At 35.4% G+C, this 25,311-nt stretch overlaps 1 protein-coding gene across 2 annotated transcripts in view; it reads right to left on the reverse strand.

Moving 5' to 3' along the window:
• CADM2 (cell adhesion molecule 2) overlaps positions 1-25,311 on the reverse strand; it is a 1,164,623-nt gene that overhangs the window by 103,186 nt on the left and 1,036,126 nt on the right. For both annotated transcript variants that reach the window (XM_004371338.1, XM_004371337.1), the window contains one exon: positions 18,639-18,729. In XM_004371338.1, the coding sequence (XP_004371395.1) occupies positions 18,639-18,729 (91 nt within the window). The remainder of the gene's footprint in view (positions 1-18,638; positions 18,730-25,311) is intronic.

Consider the following 25,311-nt stretch of genomic DNA (forward strand, 5'->3'; position numbering starts at 1 on the left):
TCAAATGCCAAGCTATAAGTTGATATTAAGGAACAGAAAGATGTATATTCATAAGTAACTTTGCTGAAGACAATCTGTAGGACAAAAAGCTGAACATGGAAAATTATATTTTTAGTATTAGACTGGAAGGCTGATGGTGCCATGTTAATAGGAAGAGAGATAGGGAATATTCTGGACATAAAAAAAAGAGTATGAACAAAAAAAGAAATATGAAAGTTCAGAGTAGATTTGGGGCAAATATCTGTACATTTAAATGAGGTAATAAAGGGTCTTGAATGCCAGGCCAAAGAGTGCAGGCTTTCTTTAAACATGAAAATTCATTCTTATGACTTTTGAAGAGTATTCCTGGTCAGGATTTCCTTTAAGAATATTAATGTGAAACACCTGGAACAGGAAATTTGTAAAAGAGAGATACTAATATCCTACATGAAGTTGAGGTAATAATAAAAGAAAGCAGGGAATAGATGATAGAAGAGCACTTGGGAAAGTACATAAGACATTTCTGGAGCCAGAATATGCATGGTGTTAAGGAGTGAGAGGACAAATCTTGTCTGGGTTTTTGAGTCTGTATAATAAGAACAATGATGGTGCTAAGAAAGAAAAAAAACTAAAACCAACCAACCAGCCAGCCAAACAAACTTAAAAACTTAAAAAAATAAACAAGTCAGGAAGAAAATGAATTGAGATATGGCAGAAAGGGAAAATTGATGACTTCAGTTAGGGACATGCTGCATTCACGTGCTTAAAAAAAAAACAAAAAACCTTCATCAGCAATAAGGAAAAGAAAAATTAGAACTCAGAGGAGAGGGTAGGACTGGAATCTTTCACAGACAGATGAGAGTCAAGCAAGTATTCAAGCTCAAGAAGAAAACAGACGAGCAGATTACTGAATGTCTTGGAATACTTTCACTTAGACGATGAGAAAATTAACACATGAAGAACAAGAGGTATAAATGAAGTCAAAAGAGAATAATGTCATATGAGCAAGAATCTCTTTACAAATTCATTGACTTAAATGTTTACATTTATAACCCATTCAATACCTTGACCCTTCAGTTCTCTAACCCCTCATGTCCAAAATTATTTTGTTAGCCCCACCTCAGCCATGGTCACACATTGACCTCTGTCATCATTATTACTTCACTGCCTTAAAAATCTCATTTTTTTTTTCTCCAATCACAAACATTCCATATTTTCAGCTCACTACTTGATTACAGAGCCCTGGTGGCACAGGTTAAGAACCTGGCTGCTAACCAAAATGTCGGCAGTTCCAATCTATCAGCCACTCCTTGTAAACCATATGGGGCAGTTCTACTCTGTCCTGTACGGTCGCTATGAATCGGAATCAACTTGACGGCAACAGGTTTGTTTGTTGTTTTCCTATTATGTATCATCAAAACCTTCTAACTTACAAACTAACTTATAAACCCCATTTCCCCTTATTCTTGAATCTCCTCCTAACTGTATTTCTCTCTTTAACCAGTCTTACAATACTCTCTCTCTCTATATATATATATATACATATATATACTTTTTTTTTTTCTTTTCCATATCCATTGTATTTATCTGGTTAAATCCCAGCCCTGATGAACCCAACTTTGTCATCTTTTCTGTTCCTTTATCAGAATATCAAAATATGCTATAGGAAAAGAAAATGGCGTAACCCAGGTCTTTAAATTCATGATCACATGTTTCAAATGATCACTTGAAAACTGTCAAACAATTCCATAATTGGTAGGATTGGTAAATTCACTTGCTCACTCTCTCTGATAATTAAATTCTTCTCTTATTTCTTTAAACCTTCTGCCTCCCTTCAGCCATTTTCAGCTGAAGAAAACCCTTATACTTCATTAAGAAAAATAAATCACGAAATAGAAACAGTCATCTTCCTGTGAGCATATTTACACACTGTATCTGTCTACCCCTCCTCCATTTTAATAGAAGTGTCCTTCCTCCTAACCTCCTTAAACAAAAACTAATACCTCCACTTCTGCCGTGGATTCCATTTCTACTTGCCTTTTCACCAGATAGTCTCTATCTCTTACCTTATCAATTTTCCCTCCAAACTGTGTGATTCAAAACAATTTGCACTCCACTGCTAACATAAATGTTGGTGTTCAAACCCACCCAGCATATTGTGGAAGAATAGGACTTTGGTGATCTGCTTCCATTAAGATTACGTTTTTTAAAAAAACCTTATGGAATGTTTCTACGCTGAAACACCTGGGGTCACCATGAGTCAGAACTGACTCAATGGAAATGAGTTTGGGGGTTTTGGGTATTGTATAATTCACAAGAGCATACAAATATGCTCTGTAAGCATTCATCTTAAAAAACAAAACAACAAAAACCCTTAACCTTCCTATGTTCTCTTTACATCCAAACTTGTTAAAATAACTGTCTTCATTCAGATATTGCACTTTCTCAAATCCTATTCTCCCTATAACCCCTTCCCCTCAGGCTTCCACACCTACCATGTCTGTGAAGCTGCTACTGCAAAGGATTCCAGGAAAGTTCATGTTTTCATTTACAATGAATGTTCTTCTGTCTCCATCTTCCTTGAACTCCTGGCGGTATTAAAGGTAATTAACCTTCCCCTTAAAATATTTTCCTTTCTTGGCTTCCATGGGGCATATTCTATTGAGTCTACTGGATTTTTCTCAGCCTTTTTACTAGTTTTTCCTCCCAACCTCTGAATATTAAAGAGTCCGGGGGTTAGCCATGACCACTCACCTTTTCCTCTGACACTTTCTCCCTGCAGACTTTATCTAATCGTAAGTCTTTAGGTGCCACGGATGGCTTATATACCTTATGTACCTCACCTACAAATTTGTATGTGCAACTGTTTACCTGATTTATCCCCTTCGGATATCTGAAAGATGTCTCAATCGCAACATGTCCAAATAGGAAACTTCTGATTATGTACTTCATCCCTCCTTTTTCCTCCCAGGCTATGTCACCCAGATGTTCAAGTTCCAAACTGAGATTCCCCACATCCTTATTCCATCCCTTTTCTCCTACTTCCAAACTTTAACTCCTATGCATCGCCAGAGCTCTAGCCCAGTTCATTAATCTTTTTTCTGAACTTCTGCAATAAGACTCTTAATCAGTTTTTTTTGCCTTTTTATATAGTCCATTTTCTACAGAGTGTCTTGTAAAAATTTAATTCAAAGCATGCCATTTTGATGCTTAAAAACCTTAGTGCTTTCCAATGCACTATATAAAATCCAAACTCCTATAATCACTGCCCATAAGGGCCTACATGAGCCCTTCAATTTCCCATGCACCATTCTCCACATTATAGCCTATGCTTCAGCCCACAGTGGCTTCTTGTTTGTTCTGTATTATCTTAGGGCCCTGGTATACGCTGTTCTCTCTTCTGAAACGTTTTTTCCTCTTTGTATGACCAGATTCATTTCTTCCCTTAGAAATCAGCAAAAATGTCACCCTTTCAGCAAGTCTTCCCTGACCACTCTATCCCCATTAGACAAGCGTTAGTAGTAGAACCCAGTCACTCCTGTTTCTTTTTTCACAGAGCTTACTGCAATATGACATCCTATTTATTAGTTGATTTTTGTTTATTCTCTGTCTTCCACCTCTGGAATGTTAACATTTTGAGTACAAGGACCTCTGCCTTTAGTTCACTCAGCATCCCAGGGAGCAAGATAAGTGACAGGCACACAGTTGGAGCTCAGTGACTATGTGTTGAATGAATGGACAAACGAATGAATGAATGGCAGAGAATAAATAATAATAGAATAATGTCTTGTAGCATGTGTAAGAAGATGAATTACTAAGAACTGAAGTAAGAAACTGATTCATAGGTCAGAGTATAAAATTCAGTGACATCAAATATGGTTGTGATATTTATGCACAATACAAATTCTCCAGGATGAAAATCAGCATATAATCTGCAGACCAAGTTAATTGCGTGACGTAACAGCCTCTTTTTTTTGCCCACAAAGGTACCTTACATGTTAGCAGCCACTCTATACTAGTCTGGTGAGTGAGGGATTCGGGCCTAGTGTTAAAAAAAAAAAAAAAAAGAAGTTGCCTTCAAATTGACTCTGACTCATAGTGACAGGGAAAAACTGCCCAACAGGGTTTCCAAGGAGTGGCTGGTGGATTTGAACTGCCGACCTTTTCCTTTTGGTTAGCAGCCAAACACTTAACCACTGCACCACCAGGCCCTAGTGTTACAACAACAATAAAAGAGTTGAACAAAGAATCGACCTTGGGTATGGAGTTTGATATATTAACAAGGAAACTAATAAAATGAAAATTAATTATAGGATTTATTTTAATATTTGTCATTACTGATGTGGGAAGAGAGGGTAATTGTTTTTAGTACATTTCTTGTGAAGTCAGTGTGCAAAAACGCACATGAAGAGCAATGGCAAAGACAATTTTAAAGTCAAAGTAAATTTCGTTACTGTGTATTGAATTATTTTGTGGGTTTTTTTTAATGATCTGGAGAAATATGCCTCAGGTATTATCATAAAAGTTATTAGGAATGTATGATTAGGTCTACTTATTTCTTCCTTCCATAACCCTTCTAACATAATATTTAAAATAAATCTTTTGGAAAATCTATATCTAGATATAGCTAGTACCATCATTTGTCAAGATAACTTTATCCTAACATTTCAAATACTTAGGGCTGGAATAGTAGGGAGAATTTAAACAGAAAAGGAAAGGAGAGGCTTAAAGGAATCATCCAGATGAAGGAAACGCTTAAACAACGTCTCTCTTAAATATAAATTTTTCTATTGTGTTTCTAGCCTGCTGACGTTGCTTGTATGGATTCATTTCATAAGTATACCTGTGTACATCTGTGTATATGTGAGAGAAAGAGCAAAATAATTTTTTAAACTTTCTTCATATCAGCTTCCTTCCCTCTGCTTTTAACGGCTTCTGGATGTGTTCTTCAGATTCTTGCATCATCCTTGTAATTATTATGGGTTAGTCTTTGCTCAGCATGAATACACCATTTCCCATACTTACACAATTCTTTTAAATTAAAAGCAGTGAGGTTTTCTTTTTCTTTAGTTGTTTGTTTTGTTTTCTATCAGCAGTTTGTGAGAATCCCAATGATTTTTGTAGAAAGGCTCAACAATGAAAGTCCCTACTCAAGTATCACCATAAGCTCATCTCTCTCACAGGGCCAAAGGCATTTTGATGCAGTAGTAAATGAAGCCAAATTGGAGTGGAAAATTCAAGCCTACTTCTTCCATTAAATTACAGGTTGAAACTGTGATTCTGAGTTTATTTACTCACGTAAATTCCAAAAAAATCAGTTATTGAGCTAACATACTGGCAAGTAGGAGGAGCCTCATTAAATTAATGGTTAGGCTGAAATGTCGCAATAGCATCAACACTAACCCCATCATTAAAATTAAAAACCCAAAAACAAATAATAAAATAGAACTCATCTATTCTGATTAATCTGAGCATATGCTACTTGATTCTGATTTTTTATAGGTACTTCTTACCTCTTACTGTAGAAGCTTATAGTTGACACAGGAAATAACCTACATGAAAGAGGGTAAAGTGCTCTTTAAGACTTGAAAACAAAGTGCTCTTTAGTAGACTTGAAAATAATGGCATTTTTTTAAAGTGCCTGTGAAATCCTGGACCACTTTTTACTGATAAGGTAGTGCTCATTGATGATTATTTTAATGGTTTTGAGAAACAAAGCAGTCATACTACAAGCTGCTACTATAATTCCAGCCAATTTATGACACAACAAATAAAAGATTATCCCTTGAAAAGATAAGATCGCTATGATCCTGAAGGAGCGACAGATCTTAGCACTGAAGGCAAAATATTCAAGATTGTCCCAAATGCATAAGATAATCTCTCAAGGACTTTGTGCTAAAGCAAAAAACAATTACTTTGCCTTATCTATACTTAACAGAATGTTAATTCTTGGTTAAAAAATCAAGAAATCTTGAATGAACATCCAATGGCTCATGCAAGGAACACTAGGTCCATTTGTATATGTTTATTAAGTATAAATTCTCTATGATATATTTAACAATGATTATTCTTCAGAAAATACTTTTTCAATTTATTTTTAGTTTAGCTTCTGAAAACCACCTTTGACTAAGCTAGACATTAGAACATTTTTATGTTTTTTAAAACAAGAATTTATTATTCAGAGTGTCTCAGTGTCTACTATTTTATCAACCTGTACACATTATAAGGACAATTTGCTACCATACAAAATACATTTACCAGCATCCTAATCAGTTGTAAGTCTGAAAACCATTTTTATTTCAAGGGTTTGTTCAATAATGGGGCCCTATTTTACATATAAAAGAGTTACTGTACAATCCATTGCTCCCGCCACTATGAAATAGTGCTAATTAACCTTATAAGATCTAGTACTTATGTTAAACAATGTGTCACCATTATAGAAATACTTCTGCTCCGTGACTTGTTTCTTTTCTGATATTAAAACCAATGATCTTGGAAAAAGAAAAGTAAAGTGTACATCATTTATCTGGTATCTGGGGAATTCAATGCTCCATATAAATAAATGCTGAAGATAATTGAAATTTCAGGCTTAAAATTTTAAAAATGTATTTTAATTATCTGGATGAAATCCTTCTCAAAGGATCAAACTTTTCAGCATTATTAAACAGAACATTCTCAATGACATTCAACTTTATTTTTTGGAGCTAAGAGCTCATCAGTTTGAACACAATTTTTTGTATAGTGATAGTTATAGAAAAGTGACATGATTAGGCCTTAGCATGTTCTTTCCCTGAATGTTCCTAAGACCCAGCTTTACCACAATTGGTGTTACTTAATGCAATGATTGTCAAAGCTTTGAAGCAGTGTCCTACAGTAAGAAATGCATTTTGTAACATTACACAAGCACATACACATAGGAAATAAAAGCTGCTCTCTCTGATGTACTGTGTGTGACCTTTTCTACTCTCTTCTTTTCTTCCATTTGTTGTCTACATTTTTATTTCCTAGTCTATTATTTTCTATGCTATTTTTTATTTTAAAGAAGAGCTAGTCTAAATTGATCTCATGGCTCATTAATAAGTCACAACCCTCAGTTTGGAAAAACATTGCATTTTTGAACCACCGTGAGAACTCCTGTGCCTAGAGGTCCTTTAGTCCCTACACTGCAAAGCTATAATACGTTTAAGCTTCTTTGTGGTCACATTACTATCTTTTTCCCTGTATTTGTAATTATCAGTGGCGGCGATCAATTCCATCACTCCTCACCATTTCAGTGACCACAAGTCGCCATGTTTGCTGATCTTTCTGCTGCCTTTTAAATTTTCTTTCCCTCTTCTTTCTCCTTTCCTTGAAGCATCCCACATATTTCTGGTACTCTGAATTTGCAAGAGTCGGACTTTAAGGTCATCATCAATCACTAAAAGATTACTTTTACTATAACTGAAGCCATTTGTAAATGTTCATATTTTATACTATTTGGGGCATTGTTCACATTTATTATTTTTTTCCTCAATCTCTGAGGTTTAACGACTTTTGGATGATTGAGGTTATGTCTAGAAAAGTGAATCAAAATACACTGGACATTGTACAAATGTGTGAGATGCAAGGATAATTTCTTTTAGATAGTTTCTTTGAATAACTGGTTTTTCAAGGAATACAAATTTGCTTAGTTTCACCATTAATTGAAATAACACCAAATATCTATAATTATTCTGAATTCATTTTATTTTTCATGTTTAACTTTTTAAATACATTTTTGCAAAAGAGTCAAAACATTTAACAGCTGATATAGCACAGGTACAGAATAAACCACTCATCAGTAAGTTGTGCTAGTGAGTACCAGAATGATATCAGCTCTAACTCTGACACATATTATGTAAAAGAACTGCAGAAAGGAAAAAAAAAAATAGATAAACATTACTGAATGGGACTATGGAGCAATGGGTTGTGAATTCTAGTGTTTGAACTTCTTTTAATGTTAAGAGTGATTTTTTGTTTCTGTTATTTTCCTACAATACCATGTCACTGACTGTTCTTTATGTAAATGCATATGAGATTTTAAAAATCTTTAAATAAAGAGTAAAATGCTTAGATGTAATTTCATAATTGGTGTATTAAAAAAAGAACCAAAACAACGGATTTTTAAACCCATGAGCCAAAAAGTGTATATCCTGAAAATCTGGTAAAAGTATATGACAACACCATTCCACAATGATATCCTAACATATTGAGACATTTTCCTACAGCATATCCCACTGAACATTTACATAATTCCTCAAAATAATTGGCTTTTTGTTGCAAGAAAACTGCTTACCTGGAAATGTTCAAGAAGTACATTTCCTCCATGGATCTATAATTGTGGTTCTGTAAGCTCTTATGGGACTCTTACAAGACATGGGAACATTTAATTGAAAATGATTGAGTGGCCAACACACCACAGATGCCCAGCCGAAATAACAGCAGTGGAGATTACTGAGAGTCAGCTTCTTGTTTCAAAAGCAAAACCAAATATTTTCAATCTTATTTCCAAGATAACCACTTGCATGTTTCCAGAAAGTCAATGTATGATTAAATTTTGAAGCCGTGAGATGGAAGCAAAAGACAATCTGGGCCTCAGGAAAGAAACTCATATAGGAAGGACAGCACATGGACATCTTTTTTTAATTATGGTGAGACATAAAACTAATGTCCAATCCTATACCTTTGAAAGCATTTAGGAAGAAGCTGACATCCCTTTAGGTATTAAAACACATGAAAACAAATCTAAGTGCTCTGTAACTTTTATTCTCCGAAGACTACAGGTGTGAGAGTATCCATATGATGAGAAGGCCTTCTTAATTTATCCCACCAATTGTTTTGGAGACATATTAATCATAGTATTTAACAAGAAAGGTGTGCTTTTTGCAGAATGTTTTCTTTTGACTTTCTGCTTACTCTATTTACCTTCTAAGTCATTGAACAATGTGTTCACACTTTGTGCTTATAATTTACAAACTTAATCTTCTAAAAATTATATAAAATTAAGACTGTATTATAATCTACTTTTCAAAATAAAAATATTTAACAATAGAATAATTATTACGCACTTACACATAAAATCTTGGCAGAAACTATTTAGATATATTTAGAAACTATTTAAGTAATATTTGCTAAGCAAGAAGTCAGCAGTTTGAATCCACCAGCTGCTCCCTGGAAAACCTATGGGGCAGTTCTACTCTGTCCTGTAAAGTCACTATGAGTTAGAATTGACTCCACGACAATGGGTTTGGGGTTTTTTGGTTAATACAGGTTGGAGCTGTTTTTTTTTTCCCTTTACTATCTGATTGAAACATGAGTTTTCCAAATCATTTATGAGAACTCTTTCATTTTTGACAGCCTCACTGGGTCATTGTAAAAAAGAAAAAGGAAATCAATGTGATAGAAGAAATTAAAAAAAACTGAGGCATAATCATCAGTGCTGTTAATATAAAAAAGCTTGTTCGCAATCCTGATTCTAACACTTGTCAGCTGTGTGACTTTGAAAGGTCATATACTCTCCATAAGCCTTATTTTCCTTACCTATGAAATGCAAATAATTATAACAGTCTTTGTAAACATTTTATAGCAGGTTGCTGTGTAGTTCAAATATGACAACAAAGAGATAACTTGGAAAACTGTTAAGCACTAAGCCAAAGCAAAAGCAAGGTCTTATTTTTCACAGGCTCTGGATTCTTGACACCTATAAGCCATGCCATTCACCTACTTCTTTAAAGCTTTCCAGATCTTTAGCTTTGGATGTCTGTCAAAACTCACTAACTTGTTACTCCCTTCCACCCCAACAGGTGTGCTCCAGAATGCAGCCTCTTTCACAGCTGTGGAACCAGAACTCCTTCTTCACTCCTTCCAGTTCTTCCAAACTATTTTAAAACTATTTTTTTTTTTAACCTTAATACCATAAAGGTGCCATTGCTGGGGCTGGGGATATTCCAGTCTCCTATTTCTATTTATTTTGCATTTTACAGCCTGACAAGAATTCATATCTCTGTCTCTCTTGGTGGCTTATTATTATTTAACTCCAAATAAAATAACCACATTAGTCTATCAGGTTTGCCATAAGTTCAGGCTGGTTTTTTCCCCCCCTTTTGAACATGTTTTGGAAGCCACAATTCATTATCCTAGAATTGTATTGTTTTTATGCTTAGGATCCTGAATTTCAGAGTTTGGGAAGACATTGAACATGATAACTCACTTTCCAGAGTTGCAGTACTAGCTCAAGTATCAGTATATGTATTATATGCATAATTCAGACCTCTGAGTCTAAAATTTGACAAAATACACTGCATGCAATTCCTTGAACAAATAATAACTTATCATTATTGTTATTATCATCATCCTTGTGGATATTGCTTATTATGAAATTACTTGGAGCCAGACATTTCACATGTTTTTTTCATTAATCCTTAAAATATCTTTTTACTACATTTTGTTTTAATTTTAGAGATGAAAATTACTAGGTGTGGTTAAGTAACTTACTCAAGATGACCCAGATCAGGGAAATGACAGGCTTCTTATTAAAACCTAGGTCTCCACCCCTCTTTCTACTGTACCACTTTTGGTGCCCAGAGCATGACAAATTAGGCATCACACATGAAAACAAACACAGCCCTCATGACAATTAGATGTCTTGCTAGCCGGCAGGAGAGATGCAAATATTTTGTAAATTAATATCTTTTATATATGCATGTACTGTTACGTACATCTTATAGATGTACTAATACTTCTTCTATGGGAGAACGATGTGGCATTCTGCTTCCCTAAAGATTACAGCCTTGGAAACTCTATGGGGCAGTTCTACTCTGTCCTATAGGGTTGCTATGAATTGGAATCGACTTGACCACAAGGGGTTTGGTTTGGTTGGTGTCTTGGTTGTTTTGTACTGCTATAACAGAAATACAACAAGTGGATGGCTTCAACAGACAGAAATTCATTCTCTCACAGTCTAGAAGGCTAGAAGTCAGAATTCAGGGTGCCAGCTCCAGGGGAAGGCTTTCTCTCTCTGTTGGATTTGGGGGAAGGTCCTTGTCATCAATCTTCCCCAGTGGAGGAGCTTCTCAGCATACGGACCCCGGGTCCTGGCTCTTACTTCTTGGTGGCATGAGGTCTCCCTGTCTCTCTGCTTGCTTCTCTCTGTCATAGCTCAAAAGAGATTGGCTTAAAACACAATCTAATCTTGTAGATTGAGTCCTGCCTCATTAACATAATTGCCACTAATCCCATCTCATTAATATCCTAGAGATAGGATTTACAACACATAGGATAATCACATCAGATGATAAAATGGTGGACAATCTCACAACACTGGGAATCATGGCCTAGCCAAGTTGACAGACATTTTTGGAGGACACAATTCAATTCATGACAGTTGGTTAGTATATCTTTTTATGTACTAGGTTGAATCTTATGGAATTGCTGTTATTGTAGATCAATATTCTTATTTCAAAATTCAAATTTTGTCCCATTTTGGCTAGCAGTATTTCACTATGGATGACAATAACGTGCCTCTTTTAACTCCCAGTTCTGTCATCTCATCAGGTCGCAATTGTATTGTGTGGCAATTAGTAAAGCACCTAGGGATTTGTAAAACGGTAAATACTAGGCTGAGAAAACTGACTTGATATAAAACTGTTTTGCCTTAATTTACATTTCATATTTTTTAAAAGAACTCTAGATTATGCTAGGGAGAAATGTGTTCATGGGTTCTTATCAGATTTCTTCTTCAATTCCTGATCATTTCCAAACTGGATGTATAACCATTTCTCTGAAACACCTCAGTAGTTACTGTATGGTATGTGATCTGTCTTGCTCAAGATTAAAATGTTTCTTCTTGTATAAAGTAGGCATGTTATGTGCTGTGCAATTATGCATACTAGATTAATGCCAAGGGCATAAGAAAAATTACGGTTACCAGAAGGTAAAACAGTAAGTACAACGTAAACATTGTCCTGGATACACAGAATAATTTATCAATACATATAATTATTTTCTTTCATGGAATAAATGCCAAATACACACTTATTTGACTGAAAATCTCTCCTTGCTTTTTGGAAGTAAATTGACAAAGTGTTAAATTTAGGCTTAAAATGAATGATGGCTTTTCAGTACAGCATGTGGGGGCAGCCCCACACCTTTTAAGGTCATGACTTTAATGTAACATAAAGGCTCCCCCACCCTCCCACGCCCCACCCACACTATCATAAATGGAGAAATGCTGCAGTCTGAGAGCTGTCTGGGAATTCAGCCAAAGAAAGAAGAGGGTTGCAAAAACTCTGGGGACTGGAAAGAAAAGCAGCTGGCGTTAGCTCGGCCCTCACTTTAAACTAAAATTAAAACAATAGCCAGACATGTACAGTAATCTCTCTTTTAAGGAAAGAATAGAATGCCTCTGTAGCAGTGTCAAGTGGAACAATTTGGTCCTGGCCCAAGTTATGCAGCTGTTCCATAGGAAAATGGCAAGAAGCTTCCATCCAAAGCAGGCAAATAAGGCATGATTGTTCATAAACAGTCACTAGAGCCCTCACATTTAGAAGAAGCAAAACAATATTAGCATACAGGAGGGCAGGTAAGGCACCAGAGTGTCTGAACAAGTTGAGCAACTCCAGCAATTTGTGACTGATACCAATGATAACAGTGTTATTTTGTCTACTAACTATATTTTGTCTACTCTGCCTAATAACCACCCACAACTCTTTCTTATAGGAAATCAAATGTTGGTCAAGTACTTAAAAAACAAAAAATAGAGGCTTTGTCATGGATTAAAGATATTATTTAAGACAGCTACAAGATAAAAAGGAATCATCCATCTCTGATTCTCAAACGTTCATTAAAGGTAGATCAGGTAAAATGGCAGGCATTATTGTTCTCAGAGGCAATCCCTGTGTGGCACAAATGGCTAAGCGTTCCACTACAAGTCAAAAGGTTGGCAGTTTGAACCCAGCCAGAGCCACCGCCTAAAACAGGGCTAGCAGTCTGCTTCTGAAAGGTCACAGCCTTGAAAACCCTACGGAGCAGTTTTACTCTGCACACATGGCGTCACCCTGAGTCGCAACGGTGTTCCTGAAGCCAGTCAGAAGCTAAGCTATAGTGCTGCTTCCCAGTGTGCCGAATAACAAAATGGGGAACCAACCGGGTGCAATGGCTGCAATGTAATGGAGCAGAACTTTGGCAGTGATTACCGGCATATCCCATTGGGTATATGTGATATCAAATACTTCATTTTAACTTTCACGCTTTATAGTCTTTTTTGATTCCTTACTAAAATATGGAGCACTTCTCTTTTATGTTTCATTTGGGGGCAAATTAACCAGTAAGCAGCAAGGTACGCAGGGGCTTACATTAAGCAAGATATGCACGGGCTTACTTGTGCTTACTTAGTAATCCGTAGTGCACAATTTCACATGAGTGTGGTAAACCCATATGAAACTGTGCACTATAGATTAGTAAGCAAACACAGGTAAGCTGTGTGTACCTTACTTATTGGGTAATCTGTCCCTGGCTTCATTTTCAAACTCCTGTTTGAAACAAATTTCTTTCGCCATCTCTTCCATTTTTTCTGATTCATTTTCTGAAATGGGTGGTCTTCCCATTATCTTCACCTTGCCTCCACTTACTAACTCCCTGATTAATCCAATTCAATTTGCCTCCTGATCTCTTCACTTTAGTGAGACTGTTTTTTTTTTTTTACATTCAGTAAGATTTCCTCCTGGGAAAATCCAAAGATTTGTTTTAGTCTTTGTTTTTTTTGTTTTTTTTTTTTTTTTAATCCTTTCTGCTTTATCTGGCACTGTTGGAGGCAGAATAAAAACTAAAAAGGGGCTAGAGGTTAGACTGTCATTAAAGAGGTTAATGTCTTCATCTATCGGTGAGGTGGAAATATGGTTACTCTGAAAATGCAGAAGACTTGATTTCAAGATGATTAGGAAGGATGTAAGAAAATCAATGGTCTAAAGGAAGGAAGGAATCAATAAGTTGACTATAATTTTAATGTAAATATTCTGGTGATCTATTGGAAGAGAAAATGGTAACAGGAATAGAATAAAGATAAATTCAAAAGAATAAGTTAATATACATTATTGGTGGACTATAGTATATAGAATACTTTGGGATCGATAAGGTTACAGACAGAATATGATGTCTATTTTTATCCCTTATGGAGCTTATGAGTTAATTGCCAGAACATACTATTTTAATTAGAGGCTGCTTTATATGGCAATAAAGTCATATTAGAAATGGTCATTGTAGCATGAATTCGACAAGTTTCAAGAGAAAGCATAAATATAGAAGCAAGACTGATAAAAGAGGGTAGCAACAGTAAAATATATCATGAGACTACCTACTTTTTTTCCTCAAAGCATCCAAGGGTTCAACTTCCGTGATGAAAATTATTGTTTGTTTTTTGTGGCAAAAGTAGGGCCCATTCTTGATTTTCAAAAGTACTCTGGGCTAATACAAGAGGCAATTTAGACTCAGCAATTGAAGTATTAGACAATAGTTTAAAGCGTCTAAGCTCTAGGCACTAAGTGAACTGAGTTCAAATTCTGACTTACTCATTTAAAAACTGTACTAACAAGGAAAATTGGGTTAACATCATTGAGCTTTAATTTCCTCTTCTGTAAAATAGGAACTTTTTTTTATCTTATTCATAGATCTGCAAAGTGATGCTAATCAGTACCCTTCTGAAAAAGGTGATATTGTCTATTTCCTAAACTTTCTGACCTTCCTACAATTGAATGAAATACCTTTCAATCATCTGCAGTGCAAAGGATTGTTAACCACATCAAACTTATTCCCAGGTGACTAAAATACAGAGACCCTACAATAAGGCACACTTATTTAACAATGCCAGAGCTGAGTGATAAGGACTACTTAAATACTTAATTACATAGTCCTCACAAGAAATCATAAATAAAATGATGTCTCAAATACTGTTGGGAGTGGGCATGAAATCAAACAGATCATTGATAGGCAGTTGGGATGCTATCTAAGCAGAGACAGAATTACTTTCAAGTGTTTGTACATCATATTTCCCACCTTCATCTCATTTAATTGCTTAAGTTGTACAAATATTCCAAAAACTAATACCAAACAAGTTAAGCAAAAAACTTTCATTTGGGTAGATATGAGGGAGAGAAGAAAACAAAACATGTTTGCTATATCCTGATCCTGATCATGTTCCTTCAATGCCCCATATACTGACCCTTGAGGTTGCTAGCAGTGAGGTAAGAGCAAAATAGAGAGGAGGAAAAGAACTAGTTGGAAAGCGTAAACGAGAGCAATAATAAGGAAGAGAAACAGGAATGGAGATTGAAGGAAAAGTCAGGAATAATGTCTAGTGTTACATACTATATTAGTTCCCTAGGGCTGCTGTAACAAAATACCACAATGTAGGTGGCTTACAAGAACAAAAATTTACAGTTCTGGAGGCTGGGAATCCAAGATCAGGGTGTCAGCCATGTTGAATTCTTCTAAGATTTTGAGGAAGAATCTGTTCCATACTTCTCTCTTCAAAGCATTCCTTCATTTGAAGTTGCAATACAACATAGCATTCTTCCTCTATCTCTGTGTATTTTTCCTCGTTTTAAGGACACCAGCCATATTGGTTTAGGACCCATCTTACTCCAGTATGAACTTACATTAACCTAACTAATAATATCGTCAACAATCTTATTTCCAAATAGGGTCACATCTGTATGTACAGTGGTTAGAATTTCAAAATATCATTATTAGAGACACAATCCAATCTGTAAAAGTCCTCTCCCTGGCCCCCAAATTTCATGCTCTTCCCATATGCAAAATACATGCACCCCATCTCAGCATCCCCAAAAGTCTTAAACCATTCCAACATCAACTCTAAGTCCAATATCTTGTCTACTATGTCATTTAAGTCAGCTATGGGTGAAACTCTGGGTATGTGTGGTCCATCCTGCGGACTTAAGAAACTTAGAATACGAATCTTCTGCTTCTAAAAAAAAAATGATGGAACAAGTATAGGATAAATATTTCCATTCCAAAAAACAAATTGGAAGGAAAAAAGGAACCACAGGTCCCAAGCATATTCAAAACCCAGAAGGACAATTTTCATTAGATTTCAAGGCTTAAAAATTATCCTCTCTCCTCCGGTCCATCCAGGCAGTAGCATCACCTTCTTAAGCCCACCTGGGGGAAAGTCTGTTCTCCTGGCCCACCAGCACAACAACCCCCACTCCCTGAAATCAAGGAGGCAACAGCTCTGCTCCTGGATCCTGCTGGAAGTTCTACTGGCCACTTCTGGGATCATCTTTTCTTTTTCTTGAAGGACAACCGATCTTCACAACTAAGAAGCTTCTTCTCCCGTTTCCTGCATGTAGAATTCCAGGAGTTGGACAGCTTTCCTTCATATCATTCTGTTCTGTGCTCTTAGTTTATGCCGGCAGCCTTTCTGCTGAAATGGTTGATTGGGTACATAAATCTCATGCTCCCATGCTTAATCTCCTTAGAAAATGGCTTTAAAGCCATACCTTTGGTGTCCCCTTCATAGCACGCTTTCTCAATTTTTACAATATAGATAGTCTGAGTATTTTCCAAATCTTTAAGCTTTGGTTTCCTTCTGCTTAACAGTTCGTTCTTCATTTTATTCTTCTCTTGTTCATGATGATATAAGCATTCTTTAAGAAAGTAAAAGCTTTCTCTACAGTTCTCATCACTTCTTTCTGAGCCCTCACCAGAATTGCCTTTAATCTCCATGATTCTACCAACAGTCTCTTCAAGGCAATCTAGGCTTTTACTATCAACAACATCAAAAATCTTTCAGCCTCTACCCATTACTCAATTCCAAAGTCATTTTCACATTTTTGTTATTTGTTACAGCAGCACCCCGCTTCCTAGTACCTAAAATATGTATTGGTTTCCTATGTCTGCCATAACAAAATATCACAAAGTGTGTGGCTTATAAAAACAGAAATTTGTTTTTACACAGCTATAGAGGCTAGGATTCTAAGATCAGGTGTCAGCCATGTAAAAGTTCCAAGGCTTTGAGGGAGAATCTGTTGCATGTCCCCCTCTTGGCTTCTAGTACTTCCAGTCACTCCTTCTTCTGCATCTGCAGCACTACATGACTTTCTTTCTCTGTCTCTGTGTATTTTATCCTCTTTTATAAGAACACCAGTCATGTAGGATTAGGACCCACCCGACTTCACTATGACCTCATGTCTTATTCATACTCATGTCATGACAACAGATACACAAAATCAGGAGTAAAGATGAGGATGTAATTATGGTCAAATCTAACTAGAGTCCATTATATTTCTTTCACTAAATAATATACTGATTGCAGCCGAAAGCCTTTGTTGAAGCTATGCTGCTGAAATGTGCTTGTCACATCTAGATAGCACACTGCCATGGAAAAACGTTTTCTAGAAGCAATTTAAACTTATCAGAAGGTAAGAACTGTGAAAGTGAATTGAGCAGGTTATATGTAGGAAAGCCACTAAAAAAAAGATTGTTCCCTTTGGAGACTGAAAAATGTCTTAAAATATTTTTAACAGAAAAATAAGCAATTGATTTATAAAATACTCTTTAAATCAACATGTGTATGTGTGTGTAGTATATAAATAATAGAATAGAGAAGAATTTTAGAGTATCAAAACTGTGATAAAGAAGGTATGATTCACTCAGTATGGTAGAGTATAATTTTATATAATTAAGAAAGTTAAAATTTCAGGCCTCTTAGCTTAAAAATTCTGTAAAAAAAATTCCTCATAGGATATTATGAAACCTACATCTAAATGTTTTAAATCTTATTGGGAGAAAATTTTTAGTAAATTAACCTGATTTGCACAGAATCTATCCCACATAATTGTATATAGAGGACAATCAAATTATACTTATTAAAATCTAAGCAAAAATGCAAATAAGTTGGAGGTTTTTCTTTTTAAATCAAATAACTTAGTTAAAACTAGGCCTAGAGTCTTACAATATTTAAATGACATATTGCTTTCAAATATTTTGAATACTCCATATTTGTATAAAAAATAGTTATTCTATGAGGTAGCTGTAAATTAGTAGTGTTACAAAGTAAAATCTTAGAGTTGAAGTATAATAATAAAACCATTTTCCAGTTGCAAACATTAGGCCCATCACCCTTTCCAGTCACATTGCTTCCGAGCATATCACATTCACAGATTATGTCTCATGAGTGCTACATAAGCAATGTGGATTTAATTTCCCTTATTGGAAAAACAATTCCCCATGTAACATTAAAACTTGTACATATTTTGGGTATGCTTTAATATAGCCAAAGTTTTTCTTGAGGTAACTAAATTCAGCAATATGTAACTTATATCAAGCTGATGATGTAAACAGTGACTGATTAAGCCTACACGCCTTTCAGGTTGAAATATCTTGCTGGGGGGAAAACAAAGGTGAGGGGAGGAGAAAATCTCAGCTGGAAACCTTCCCAGAAGCTTCACTAGATGACATAGTAAAAGACCAATCTTCCACAGACGCTTAATGAAGACATGGTTCAGGAGTTTTTCTGTTCTGGAGATTACTTTGCCCACCAAGAAAAGACAAAAACAGTGGATTTCTGCAATCAAAGCAGGATAGAGAAAACAGTGAAAATCTTTATTGCTCATTAAATCACTTACAGTGGTTTTCCTTTGGATTCACAAGTCAAAATTAAAGGCTGTCCTTCTTGTGGAAAAGGAGTGGATGGTATAATCTTAACTGATGGTGTATCTAGGAAAAAATAAAAAGGAATATTAAGAAAGGTCATCAAATGCATATAAAATATTTTTAATAACTGTATTCCACACTGCATGTTCAGGCTATTTTTTAATAATTGGATACATTTATAAGAAATTTCTCAGGTTTGGTGAAATAGGATACATAATTTTAAGAAGCTAGCATCCTGTTCACACAAAGCTAACAAAAATATCTGAATAACTTCTGAGTACCACTGTTGTATTATTGCTGAAATCCGAATTTAAAAGTAAAATTGCAAAAAGTGGTTCAGAGGAATATCAAGCATTTCATACAATTGTTTCTTCAACTATTTATAGATGGCTATGAATACTGTTATTATGGACTGAATGCATTTATGTGCATTTGAATAACAAACTCATTGTTGCAGGAATACCTGAAACTCACAATAAGAAACTCAAAATGAACACAAGATCAAGTACAGGCGTTATGCAGAATCTTTTTGGAAATGCAGTAATGCAGCACTTAGCATATGCTACTTGCTCTAAAGTACAGTTAGTAAATCATTTGAAATAGCTATTTAGAATCTTACTAAAAGTTAAAATTTTCTTATATACGCTACATCATTATTATAAAAGTATTTATTTTCGCTTAACAATAAAATCATTCCTAGTAGAAGAGTATTCAAGACTAGTTTAAGACATTTATATTTAGACTTTTGATGCCTATGTAATATTCTTGAATAAACACAAAGATACGTATTTCATAGAAGAAATGGAAAATAAGATAAAGTAGAGCAACAATGGGTTGCTGTTATTGTTAGTTGCCGTGGAGTCAATTCAGACGCATGGCAACACCATGCGTGCACAGTAGAACTGTTCCATAGGCTTTTTAAGGCTGTGAGCTTTTGGAAGCAGATCACCAGGCCTGTCTCACCAGGAGTTGCTGGGTGAATTCAAGCCAATCTTTCGGCTAGTAGCCGAGCACTTAAACATTTGTGCCACTCAGGCACAAAATGTAAACATGTTAATTTCTTTAAGGGACTTTGCTAGTCCTAGCATTCCATGTCACACAGGTAGCATGGTACTGCTTTCTTCTCTTATCTCCACATTCTCTAACCAGTTGCCATTGAGTTAATTCTGACTCACGGCGACCCCATGTGTGTCACAGTAGAACTGTACAGCATAGCGTCTTCAAAGCATGACTTTTCAGAAGTAGGTTGCCAGTCCTTTCTTCCAATGCACCTCTAGGTGTACTCACACCTCCAACCTTTTGGTTAGTAGTTTAACCATTTGCACTACCCAGTAACTCCCCACATTCTTTACGATGAACAAAATATGCTCTGGACTCCAGGTAGTCACAATTATTCTAACCCTTCCTTCAGTCATGACACAAGAATTGAACTCTCCTGAGTTATACCCCTAAGGGCACAGTGGTTAAGAGCTTGGCTGCTAACCATAAAGGTTGGCGGTTCGAATCCACCAGCTGCTCCTTAGAAACCATATGGGGCAGTTCTATGACGGCACTGGTTTTTTTTTTTTTTTGAGTTTACACTGACTCTGACTCTGAAGCCATTAAAATAAGTGAGTAATTTTAACTTAGTTATCTTATTTAAAGAAAATATTATTCAGATGTGTCATATATAGGACAATAAACTATGATCCTGTGGAAGGCGTCAAACAATATTTAAAAACCATGTATACTTTTCAAATATATTATTTTTCAATCCTTAAACAAGAAATTCCATCTGAAACAATCAAAATAATATCCTGGTTATAAATATGCATCTCATACACAATCGTGATAAATAACTGTCGTGTAAAATAACTCAGGAGGAAAAGTTAATTTGAAGAAATATGACATATTCATCATACTTTTTAAACTAATACAAGAAAAATATTGAATAAAAGACAGGAATAAACTCTATTAACTTTTCTACTATCACCACTACATTTATGGAATCGGTTATTGCCTAAAATAATCAGATAATTTAATCTCTAAAGTGGGACACTTTTGAACAAGAAAGGAACAATGTTAGTAATTATGCAGGTTAACAGATGTGAACCAGAATGTTTCAGGGCAATCTGAAGTCTATGGTCTTTGGATCTTTGACCAAATATTCATATAGTTCCCCGGCATATTAGAAAATGAAACTTCATTCTCAAGCATAACGGAGACAGAAGCAATGTCAAAAAAGGGTAATTTTGGGAAAGAGAGTATTTAAGTCCTGCATGGTCTGTCCCCTGATGTCCTTTTGCTTTTAACACTCTTTCACTCGTTAGATTTCAGACAATTAGATATTCTACGAGGTCCATGAATGAAGTATGTTCCACATTGCCTTTATATATATTCTGTCTGAAATTCTCTAATTTCGAGGGCTCTTTGTTTATTTAACACCTACATATCTTTTAATGCTTAACTCAAATATCGTTTGTTGTCAGTAATCAACCATTTCTCTCAAAGTTGGTCAGATACTTCTACTGTATGTTCTCTTTTCACCTTTGTATAATTGTTTAAAAGTCACTGCTGTATCCCCAGAATCTTGCATAGTGCTTTATACAAAGTATGTGTTTATATACACTTATTAAGTGAATGAAGACAATAAAATTATTCATAGATCTTCTTCTCATGAGTTTGGAACACCAATATCTGAAATATTTAAATAATGCTTACTCAAAATGTTGTTGGTACCCATAGGACAGAAAATTAATCTCAAGTATTCATGTCACAAACCTTAGATTGACTTGTAGCTTAAATTTCATTTAATTAAATGTCTATTGCTGAGTCTCTTCCTGGTACATGTTTTCTTCATTACATAACAGCTTTCCATGATTATAAAAATGGCAATTTTTTTCTTGACATAAGCAGCACATCTGTAAACTACTTTTCTCTCGTCATCTGATTTAGGCAGGGGAAACATTCCATTGTGAAGACATGTATTTAAATATTCAGCCACATTCTATTGATATTTCCATGAAATGTCAATATTCCTCTTCAAATATGATATGCTAGCAATTACACATAAGAAAGTAATTATTAAAATTTGCACTTTTATTTTGGGGGGGGTAAATAATTATTATCCCAAACTTAACTTTTTCTCAAATACTTTTTAAATAAAACTACTTTTTAATAAAAGGAAGTGATTTGGGCTCTGACAAATTTTCACTTAACAATAAAGAATAAAGGATCTCTGTCACTGCTATTCCTGTTTTATTTTTGCCATCCTTACTTCCAAGGAGCACTCTGGCTATACTTCTTCCGCGGCAGATTTGTTCGTGTTTCTGGCAGTCCACTGTATATTCAATATTCTTTGCCAACATCATAATTCAAATGGATCAATTCTTCTTCAGTCTTCCTTATTCATTGTTCAGCCTTTTATGCATATGAGGCAAATGAAATATCCTCGCTTGGGACAGGCACACCTTAGTCCTCAAAGTGGCGTCTTTGCTTTTTAACACTTTAAAGAGGTCTTGTGCAGCACATTTGCCCAGTGCAATTCTTTGTTTGATTTCTTGACTGCTGCTTCTACAGGCATCGATTATGGATCCAAGTAAAATGAAATTCTTCACAACTTCGATATTTTCTCCATTTATCAGGATGTTGCTTATTGGCCTAGTTGTAAGGATTCTTGTTTTCTTTTTGTTGAGGTGAGATCCATGCCGCAGGCTGTAGTCTTTGATCTTTATCAGTAAGTGCTTCAAGTCCTCTTTGCTTTCAGCAAGCAAGGTTGTGTCATCTGCAGGTTGTTAATAAGTTTTCCTCCAATCCTGATGCTGTGTTCTTCTTCATATAGTCAGATAATTTGCTCCGCATACAGACTGAATAAGTATGGTGAAAGGATACAACCCTGACACACACCTTTCCTGATTTTAAACCACTTAGTATCCCCCTTGTTCTGTTGATCTATGTACAGGTTCCGTATGAGCACAGTTAAGAGTTCTTAATACATGATATATCCTGTTTTATAAAACACTGCATTTAGTGAAGTCATTTTGTTAAAACCATCACTGCTTTATCCACCATACTGTGAGCACTGAAGATCCAAGATCTTAACCTATTCCATATGTGTCTTCAGAGCCTAACGAAATGCTCAATATGTTCTCAGACTTCTTTAAATGTTGGAGGAATAAATGAAATAACTAATGAATGGATTATTAGCTAGTACTCAAAAAATTTAAGTGAATGAGGACAATTTATGCTGACATATTAAAAAAAAAAGGGATGCGGCATGGATTGAATTGTGTCCCCAAAAAATATCTGTCAGCTTAGCTAGATCATGATTCCCAGTACTGTATGATTGCGTAATTTGATGTGATTTCCTTATGTGTCATAAACTCTATCACAGCGATGAGGTTATATGTGATTTCCTCAAGTGTTGTAAATGCTGTCACTATGATGAGGTTATGCTGATGAGGTCTACAAATTGGATAGTGTCTTTAAGCCAATCTCTTTTGAGATACAAAAGAGAGAAGCGAGCAGAGACACATGGGAACCTCATACCACCAAGAAAGCAGTGCCGGGAGCAGAGTGCATCCTTTGGACCTGAGGTTCCTGCACAGAGAAGCTCCCAGACCAAGGGAAGACTGATGACATGGACCTTCTTCCGGAGCCAACAGAGAGAGAGGGCCTTCTCCTGGAGCTGATGCCCTGAATTTGGACTTGTAGCCTACTGGACTGTGACAGAATAAACTTCTCTTTGTTGAAGCCATCCACTTGTGGTATTTCTGTTATAGAAGCACTAGACTGAGACAGGATGTATTCATTCATTTGAAGTCCCTGGGTGGGGCAAATGGTTAAGTGCTGGACTACTAACCAAAAGGTTGGTGGTTCAAACTCACCCAGAGGTACCTCATAAGATAGGCCTAGCAATCAACTTCCAGAAGGTTACAGCCTTGCAAACCCTATGGAGCAGTTCTGCCCTGCACAGATAGAGTCTCTGTGTGTTGGAATTGACTCCAAGACAATTAACAACAGTAACAACACACTGTTGTTTTACTTTATCTTATTTTCCATTGCATTCATTCATAAATAATGTCTGAGTACTTATAAGCATAAAACCACATATGCAGATATTTTAAAAGCATAATATTTTCCTTTATAAGGCAACTGTAGGGAAAACATGCTATTCCTTAGAATCCACTTTTTTAAACTATAAAAATGTGAAAAGAAAATGTACTTTTTTCTTAAGTATTAATTCTTTTACTTCACTTTTCCTTTTATATCACAAACTCTGGGGCTCATTTAGAAAGAAATACGATTTACCATGAGACAGGTTAATAGACAAAAGATTTTTAAACAAAATTTTTAAAACTTTATTAACTTGGGAAGTAAGGACACCTCATGTTCTATTTGAATGATTCAGGACTTGAATCAAAGTAAAGATATTGATCCAGTGGAATGGATTTCCTATATCCTTAGCAAAGATTTTAGAAAGGAGAAAAGATCTACAGTGAAGCTAGGATTAAACTACCTAATGGACAAACTTGAAAGCACAAGCTCTTAAAGCATTTAGTGTCAGTGGGTCAACAACATTATACATCACTAAGGGCTTTGTAGGTGAATAAAAAGAAGTTTTACATCAAATGCTTTATCAGTAAAAACCTTACCACTTCTCTAATCAAAGAAAGTATAACAGGAATTTAAGGTTATATAAAAGTAACATTTAATATGTTATGGATGATGGTCAAACTGTTAAATAAGAGAATCAACCATAAACTAATGTCTAATATTAGCTGACTGTATAATCTGTATAATTCCATTTGTTGTTTATTATATTGTGTGAACAAAGAAGATTTATAATGTAAAGCAGTAGTCACTTGCATTGCTTATGGCATTACATGGGTCTTTGGTTGAAAGGAAAATGTTATCTTAATTTTATTTTCCATAAAATCCTATGAATCTCTCAAACTGATTCATTCATTTAGCAACCATTTATGTAGTTCTAGAAACATATGAGGCACAGTGCTAGCACCCATTTCTATCCACCGTTTCACTAGAACATTAAAAGTCAGGGGTTTGTTATGATAAATGATGCTACTAAGTGTTTGGCATAAATCTTAGGAATAAAAGTTCATTAGAGCAGAGATGTCTATCTTTTTCATTGGTCTATCCTCGGTGCCTAGAGTAACTCTTGACCCTCAATTAAATATTAGTTGAATAAATGAATGAACGAATAATTGCTTTTTGTAATTGTTTTTCCAACTACTACTCAGGATCACTAATGTGTAAAAGAAATTAAATTTATTTGCCACAGCTAATTTCTAATGATAGTAAACATTGAGCAAACACTTGGTATGCTCATTGTTGTGAGTGCTCCGTATACACTGGCTCATCAAACTCTTTCATAAAGCATACAAGGAAGGTTCTATTGTTGTCCTCATTATACAGATAATGAAACTAAAATTCTGAAGAGTGACTCACCCAAATAACAGAACATATATTACCCTAGGGAGTCTAACCATTTACCTCTTGATCTTAACCACACTTCAATAAATTTGTATCCCCTGTTCTTTTTTAAGCTACATTAGGGATTAGTGCTTTTTGTAGTGTGTTCTGGGTCCTCTGTTGTTTTCTAAAATCAACTCTTTCTCCATCAGTTTGAATTAGACCCAAGACAAA

This window comes from Trichechus manatus, unplaced genomic scaffold (genome assembly GCF_000243295.1).
Source record: "Trichechus manatus latirostris isolate Lorelei unplaced genomic scaffold, TriManLat1.0 scaffold00012, whole genome shotgun sequence".
Classification (NCBI taxonomy): domain Eukaryota; kingdom Metazoa; phylum Chordata; class Mammalia; order Sirenia; family Trichechidae; genus Trichechus; species Trichechus manatus.